The following is an 8,330-nucleotide window of genomic DNA, read 5'->3' as shown; positions in this document are numbered from 1 at the left end:
ACAAAGCTGGCATGGAGGTAGATGTGATTAGTCACTTTGGGAATTACTTGGCAATAGCTATCATAATTCTATTTGCTTATATCTTCAGACCTAGTAATTCCCCTTCTTGGAATTCATTCTACAGAGATTCCCACAAGCGTTCAAGGGTAAATACACAAGGATCTCCTTGTAGCATTATTTGTAACTGAAATTCAGGAAACAGGCTGAATTTCCATCTGTAGAGGGTAGTTAAATAGATTATGCATAATGGCATCATTAAAAAGAATGAGGTAGGGGCCAGGGATTTAGCTCAGTGGTTTCACCACATGCTGCGCAAGCGCAAGGACCCGAGTTTGATCCCTGGTACCAAAAAAAAAAAAGAATGAGGTAGAGTCATACTTACTGATATGGGAATATTTCCAAAACATATTAAGAGGAAAATGCAATTAAAGAAAATCAAAATTTATTTCATTCATGTAAAAATGTATATTATGTATACATATGCAATATATATCTAGCATAGTGTGTACCATATGTACATGTGAAGGAAAAGCTTTGAGAGCCTCTGTCTTTTCACTTTATGCTTCCTAAATTGTTTGGAAATTATTTAACCTCAGGTATATATTTTTTTTTTACTAGAAACAATGAATGTGTTTATTAAAAAGAAAAAAAACAATAATGATTGGCTCATCTCCTCTGTTGGAATCAAGTAGGCCAAGGTGGCCAGGGGGAGCATCTTGCCATCTGGATGTGGCCATTTGACGGCAAAATCCCAAGCCTGAGCCACTCACTGGAAGAGGCCCAGGATAGGAATGAATCCCTCTGGAGACCACCATACAGTGAGTTGTGTTGACCTCTCTGCTCCCTCCCTGGCCACACCTCTGCTCCAAGGACTTGATGCTTATGGAACACACACACACACACACACACACACACACGTGCACGCGTGCCCCAAATAAGAGCAACCTTTTTCCAAAAGCCTTGTGTGGTTTACCACGTGTCTAACGGTCCCTTCCCCTGGCTAGGTGTTGTTCAATAGGTTACTTAATCTCTCTGAGCCCTGGCTGCCTAGAAGGATGGCAATAACTCTGCCTCCCTCTTGCAGTTGTGATGGCTGAAAGAGAAAGTGAGAACGAAGCTCACTGCCCCCCACTGCTGGCCCACCACCCTGGTAAGGAAGCACTACACTTCCCTCTCCTTCCACAGACCATCTTCGCATCCACCCAGTGCCTGTGAGATAGGAGGGGCCGGGAATGTTGTCCTCATCCAGCAGAGCTCAGTGTGGAGCCTATGGTTACAAGTTCACAGTTGAGCTGGGACTAGAACTCAGAGCTCCTAGCTCCAGTGTGAACTTCACCCCCAGGATCTCTTCAGCCTCAGCTGACCTTGCTCTTGTTTGCTCAGACTCAGGTCCTCGGCCAGACCCAGCCTGGGGAAGGGACATGGATACATAGGGTGAGAGAGTGTAATTCACTCTCTGTGCCCCAGTTCTCTGACCTCTGGAATGGGGATAAACTACTCAAAGTCCTATTTGCAGGCGGAGTGGTGAGTGAAGGAGAGGATGGAAGAGAAAGGGCACCTGGTGGGCCCTGCCTGCTAGTTCCCATCATACCTGCACACAGTAGGCACTCTGCATGTATCGACTTGGTCTTCCAGTTGACACTAATCCTGACCCAGCACTTCTAATAGCAGAGTGGCATAAAAAGTTAGGCAAGGGTGGATTAAGGAACTCAAAAGGATTACTCAGTAAGCAGCTAAACCTCTTAAACTGCCTGGGAAAAGACTACGATCAGACTGTTCATTAATTTATTGAATAAATGACTGCTGCGCACTTAGCTGAGCTGGAAGGCTGACAACAGCGATGGCAGTGTTCAGCTGGTGAGATCTACCATGTACCCATCAACCCTATGAGGTTGAAGTATTTTCAAAACTCCTCCCCCCATTCTCTAATAGGGAAGGTGCTAGTTTGAGACTAAGGTGAGGCAGATGTGACAGCTGGAGCATAAATTGGAGGAGGGAGTTGTTAGCATTCTACGTCACCTCACCCTTGTCCCCACCCCAGTGTTTGTGGGAACATAGTGATGTACTGCCCAGAGCCCTCTCCCATGAAATCATTGCCATCTCTGCTGGGAGCACTGTGGGCAGACTGCCTTCCCCTGGCAGCAGATCCAGGGGTGGGCCCAGCTGGGGAGAGTTACTCCGCCCACACTCATGCCTCTGATGCCCATGATCATGGTCCCTGGGTGACCCGTATTGGATGACTGATTGGGGCAGGAATACAAAGGAGTATGTTATAATGGCCTAGCTCAAGATGACTCTGAAGGGCCATTCTAGCCAGGGCTCTTGTTCGGGCTGCTTTGTAGCTTCTGCTTCCCCTCTCCCTTCTGCAACGCAGCTCCCTAATAACCCTCTTGCAAACTGAACCCTGTCTCAGAGTCTGCTTCTTGGGAGACCCAACCTGTAACAGTATCACTATCGAAATAATAGCTGGTTAAGACACAGCCTTCTTAAAAACTCTAAGACAGAGTTCCAAAAGCCAGGGTTCAGGGATATTAGCGCTAACTACAAACTCTACTGTTTCAGACACTTTACCTGGATTAACTTATTTGATCTCCACAGCAGCTCTATAATCTATTAACGTTCCCATTTTTCAGATGAGTTTGAGAGAAGTTCCACTTATCTTGCAGAAGAAAATGAAGAGATTAGTTATGAAAGCCAGTCAAATACATACAGAAAAATTTTTTTAAAGATGGAAATTTTCCTTGTATGTACCATGGCTCCATTCCCAGGCTTTAGGGAGCTTGACTCCTGACTCCAAAGAGCCAGCCCAGGCATGAGAGTGAAATGTTCAGGATCAAGGGGCAGCACTTGAGAGAGGTGAGAGACACTTGTCAGAACTGTGGTGTTCACATATGAACAAAGGCTCGGATGATGAGGACTGGCTTGAGGACAGGCAGTAGTAGGAGCACTGCTGGAACTGGACCCTAAGGCTGTCAGACTGCAAGTCCACCCCTCTTTTCACAGGTCTCTCTCCTCTGCTCCAAATAGTGGAGTCAGAATCCTCCTGTGTCAGGGATTTGGGGATCCAAGTGGTGCTTTTGCCAGCCTTATCTTTTCTGTCTACTGTTTGCTGTCCAGCTTGTCCAGAGTGCCTCTTGGAGGGATGGTGGGGTTCAGCAGCTAGATTCCTTCTTCCATCCCTGCTTTAATTCTGGAAAATAGCAAGTGTTGGGTTTCCATTGTAATCCCCTCCATATAGAGAGCATTTGAGTTTACCAACTGGTTATAAATCATTCCTCACTTATGTTGAGGCTTATTGCCTTGTAAAGTAGCAGGGCAGGGATATTAGCCTTATTTTACCGGTGGAGAAACTGAGGACTGGGGAGAAGGGACTGAAGACAGTGTTCAGCCCAGGACCAAACCATCCTGTTCCAGTTCAGCCCCTTGGTTTGTGTCTCTGTTCTGGGGTCCTGGGACACAACTGGAGTAAACACTGGCATCTCTGAGCCCAGAGCTCAGGGCAGTCCCTCCCCAGAAGTCTAGGGAGAATTTGGAGGCTGCTGGGGTCCCGTCAACAAGCAACTTGGGCACTAAGACAAAGCCCAAGCACTGGGGACAGAAGGCCTCAGCCCTTTGATCCTCTCTAATCTCTGGAATCCAGCATCTCCTAGAGAACGCCCCACTGTCCCATTCTAACACTGCAGGAGCTCTGACTGGGCCTTCTTCTGCCTTCTGTCTTCTTGCCTTCCTCCCACACACCTGAAGGTCTTTCTAGAAACAGTCAGCAGTGGGGGGCCAGGAACTCATACTGGTGATCAAGACTCAGGCCAAATCCTGCCAACCTTGGGCAAGGTCCGCAGCCCTCATCTGTGGAAAGACTGTGCTGACCTCACAAAATTATAAAGCTGTTAGACCTTTCTCTCCCTTCTAGACACACATGCCTTCCCATTATAGTCCCTGCACTAGTACAAGTCCCTGCCTTTCACGAGTTCTTTTTCAACCCCTAAAAACAAACTCCTCCTCCCAGGATGCTCTTACATGAGATGTCCACCTCCCTGAAGGCTGAGTGACCCCTGCCCCAGCCAGCTGAACTGCTCCCTCCTCTGGGCTTGCCGGCTTGGCCAGTCCACCTGTTTTCCGGACCTCAGCACTCTTCCTTGTTCCAAGATTGGTTATTTCCAGGTCTGTCACCTGGACTGTGATTCCATGAGGGACTGTGCCACACTAGCCCATGGCCTGGAATAAGGCTAGTACCAATTTGCAGAATAATCACCACTATCATTTTTGAGGTTGCTTAGGAGTCTGGCACCATGCTAAAGGCATCACAAAATCTAGTCCCTGTCTCTCTCTAAGGAAATAGCCTCAGCAGTCTGAAAAGATGGTGACCGGACAAGGGAGTCTGGGGCCAGAGCCAAGCTGTTTGAATCTTTGGTACCCCCAGCTCTCCCCACTCTAGGAGCTGGGAAGTCCACTGCTTATGCTACCACCCAGCCACAGCCTCTGCCTTCCAGGTTGTGACAGTATAATTGCCCAACTCACAAGATATTTTCGAAAGAAACTGTCAGTTTCCTGTCCTGGGCACTGCTGGGGACTGTGGCACTCATCCCACCGAGTCTTCAACAGCCTCGGAACAGTGGAAGCTAAATATAGTTGAGAATTGGGGTGATAAGGAAATGAAAACTCAAGATTGCAGAGTGACCCAGTTTTATTTTGGTTTTGGAGGCCAGATAAGGCACTGCTGCACTTCGCAGGGGTCAGGACTGTACATCTTTCCCTCCCCAGGCCAGACCCCAGCAAGGGCTGGGGCTCAAGGATGGTGGCAGTGGGGGCATCAGGCAGAGGCCTGTAATGGCTCAGATGGGGGACTGGAGAAGGGAAGGAAAGAGACGGGGCCGAGAAGCTAAGAATGTCGAGTCGCAAGTCTCCTTCACATTACCGCTGAGGCTCAGGTCAGAGCAGTGAAGTCAAACTCGTCCTGCGGTGGGCAGGGCCTCGAGGCAAGCCCGGCCTCTCGCCCGTGGCGGGGTTTCGCGCACACCGCGGCCTCCAACCTCACAGAGGGTGCGTGCGGGGCCGCATCGCCGCCTGCGGAGTCCGGTGGGCACTCAGGCCCGTTTCTCCACTAGGGTGCTGGGTCGCGCTTAGCAGCTCACAGAGCCCGCGGGCGGCGCCGACCCTAGGTCCGAGAAGCAGTCGAACTCGCTCTGGCCCAGGAAGAGCTCAGGAAGCTCGCGCACGCGGTGCAGCCCGAGCTCGAGTTCCAGCGACGTCAGCGCCTCCTCGTCGATGAGTTCGACGTCCATGCTGCCCAGGGCGTGCGTGGTGGGCGGTGGGGCCAGGGCAGCGGATGCGGGCTGCAGGCCTGGGGGGACTCCGGAGGCGCCCGGGGGTGCGGTCTGGCGACCGGGGTACAGAGTTGCCACCGGCTGCAGGTGCGCGCTGCCGGCGGCGGGCGGCGGCCCCGCGGGAAAGGGCTGAAAAGAGAACGAGGGCCCGAAAGCCCCGTACGCCAGGGCTCCGGGTGGGGGAGGCGGCGGTCCCAGTGGAGGCCCCTGCGACCGCAGCCCGCTGTCCAGGCCCGGGTCCGCGTACGGCTGCAGAGTCCGGAGCGCGTGAGGGCTGTGGGCGGGAGCGCAAGGAGGCGATCTCTGCACCAGGTGGTAGCTCTCGGCCAGCATCAGGTGGTCGGCCATGGCAGCGGACGGACGGTCAGCGCGGGCGGGCTATCCCGAGCCCAGGCCAGATGCTCCCGAGGCTGGAAACCCGGGCACCGTGAGGTTCCTGCAGTTCAGCCAGGCAAAGGAAAACTGAATCTGACCCTTTCCCCTGCCCAGCCCAGTACAATCCGAGCGCCGCGTTTCGCGCTGCTGCGCACTCTGCGGACCGTAAAACTGCCACGCACCTTAGCAAGCTGGGCTCCAAGACCTGCGCAGCAGCGTTCGTTGGTCGACCGAGTTCTTTATACTACAGGCGGGGATACCCTGCCTCCTGGCTCTCATTGGCTGGATGAATGGCTTTTGGGCGGGGAGAGCACCCCCACCTGGACCTAAGCCCCGCCCTCCCTCGGAGTCCCGCCCCTTGTGCCCAGGCGCTGCCCGTGGCTGACTGCTGCGATGAGACATTGGGGTTGTCTGGCTCTGAGGGTCTTAGATTCGAGGCTAGAGTAGGCCAGAGCATGAATATACCAGAAAGTGAGATGCAAGTGGGGCAAGGATCTCAGACCCCCCTAACCTCTTGGTATTCCAGATGGATACGGAGCCTCAGGAGCGGAAGAGGTTTCCTAGAAATACACCTCAAAGCCTTGACCAAAGTCAGACTCGAACCCAGGCCTTATGATTGCGGCCTCTACACAGTGCACGGAGCACCTCAGCAGTGCAGGGTCCCCTGGGAGGTCAGCTCTCTGTTCTCATAGTTTCCAGAGAGTCAGTTGCTCCCTCTCTGGCTCCCACTGCACCTTGTCTGTTGAAGCATGTACTGGGTTGTTATTAAAGTAATTTATGGGCACGTCTCCTGAAGGACTTGTTCATCTTCTCAGCACCTGGCCCAGAGCCTGGCCCAGCTCTTTTAGTAAAAGTTGAGTGAACACAGGATAGATAGGTTGCACCTCCATCCCCTGAGCTTCCATCTCTTCATCTGTAAGACTTTGGCATCAGCAGCATGGACCCTCCTGGACCGTGGTGAGGTTTAGACTAGGCAATGTGTGAAGTGCCCGCCACGGTGCCAGGCACATGGACGCTCCAAGTGGCCCTTCCACGAATGAGAGACCGGATTACTCTGTCTCTGAAGACCTTCCGGTGGGCGGGAGGGGGGGTGTCCCACCTTCCCTGGACAACAATGATAATAACTTGGGATTTTCAAAGGCACTACATTCTCTAAGCACCTTGTGGGGAGCAGGCGTGGGTTTTTAGCCCTATTTGGCAGAGAGGGAGACTGAGGCACACAAGAGAAAGTGGGTGTCCATGGGTCTCATGTGACAGGTTAGGCTGTGAAAGCCATGTATTCTCTCTAAGCGCTGAGACAACTGGAGTCTTTCCCTGTGGCCAGGAGACAGTCTCCCTGCACCATGACCTGCACGTGTTTGCCACTCTTTCCCTCCCGCCTCTCACTCCCTTCCCCCAGCCTTGGCCTTGGACTTCCTGGAACTTGGGTTTATCTGGTTTGTGTAGAGGGGAGAAGTCTATCGGCAAGAGTTCAGAGGTCTGTGTTCTAATCATAGCCCAGGCCCCCGGCAGGCATGTGACCCTTGGCTGTTGGCTGTTGGCTGTTGCTGGTGGTGGGGATCACTCAATTTCCCAGAGCCTCAGCTTTGTGATCAGTGAAAGGGAAGTGGTGATCCCTGCCTGGGCACCCTGAGGGCTTGTGGGATGGTCACAAAGGACCACAGGTATGATCACATTTTTGCAAAGTATAAAAGCTGCACACTGGAAAGGATTCCTCAGTCAGTCTCTTTCCACATAAATTTTTACATAGAAATCCCTAAACCTGGCTGTTCCTTAACTCATTCAGAAGTGGGGTGTGTGTGTGAAAAAGAATCTCCATTCCCACTCTTAACACCCAACTCAGACTAAGAGTACTCTTATTTTTTCTTCTTCTTGGAACTGGTGATCAAACCCAGGGGCTTTCTACCACTGAGCTACATCCCCAGCTCTCCTCCTCCTCCTCCTTCTTCTCTTTTAAAAAGTGTGTGTGCGAATGATATTTTTAAAAGTTCTTTAATTTGATCAGTGAGCATTTATTGAACACCTACTCTGTGGTAGGCATTGATCTACTCGTGATCCTTACGTTTTTAAGGTCACATAATTCTCTAAAAATCTAGTGAAAGCAATGGATATCATGGCCACAAACTGTCAAATATGCATTCAGTGGGTTAACCAGCCTGGGGCGGGGGAGCCATTCATGGACTCCTCAGGAGCTCATGGAGCCTGAAGAACTCTTGTTAGGTATTTGGGGATGTATAGTAAATAACAAACAAATTGAACTAATGAACCACATATTAGAAAGTTATAGGTGAAATGGGGAAAACTAGAGAAGTAAAGAATTTAGGGGAAGACTGTAGAATCACACAAGGTGGTCAGGGTAAGCCTCATGGGGACTGAGAGGTCTGAGCAGAGACTGAAAGAGAAGATCTTAGCTATGTGGTGTCCGGGGCAAGAGAAGTCAAACATGGTCAACATGACACTCAAAGCATTTCAGGTGGCAGAGCATTTCAGATTTCTGTTTTTTAAATTAGGGATGCTTGGCCAGTAAAGTCTATGCAAATATTCCAAAATCCAAAAAAACTCCAGAATCTGAAGCACTTCTAGTCCCATGTATTTTGGATAAGGGATACTGAATCAACCCCATTTCACAGA

General features: G+C 51.1%; 1 protein-coding gene across 1 annotated transcript; it reads right to left on the bottom strand.

The window, feature by feature from the left end:
• Positions 1 to 4,666: 4,666 nt before the first annotated feature.
• On the bottom strand, positions 4,667 to 5,958 carry Cited4 (Cbp/p300 interacting transactivator with ED-rich tail 4). The gene is made up of 2 exons (XM_004871791.4): positions 5,882 to 5,958; positions 4,667 to 5,760 (listed from the first exon to the last, which is right to left on the bottom strand). The coding sequence occupies exon 2, from the start codon at positions 5,670 to 5,672 to the stop codon at positions 5,121 to 5,123; it is 552 nt and encodes a 183-aa protein (XP_004871848.1). The 5' UTR covers positions 5,673 to 5,760; positions 5,882 to 5,958; the 3' UTR covers positions 4,667 to 5,120.
• Positions 5,959 to 8,330: the final 2,372 nt, after the last annotated feature.

Source organism: Heterocephalus glaber, unplaced genomic scaffold (assembly GCF_053883595.1).
Source record: "Heterocephalus glaber isolate CG9 unplaced genomic scaffold, H.glaber_assembly_v1.0 deba00001452, whole genome shotgun sequence".
Lineage (NCBI taxonomy): Eukaryota > Metazoa > Chordata > Mammalia > Rodentia > Bathyergidae > Heterocephalus > Heterocephalus glaber.
The sequence above is the reverse complement of the archived record's forward strand: the minus strand, read 5'-3'. Positions and strand labels throughout refer to the sequence as shown.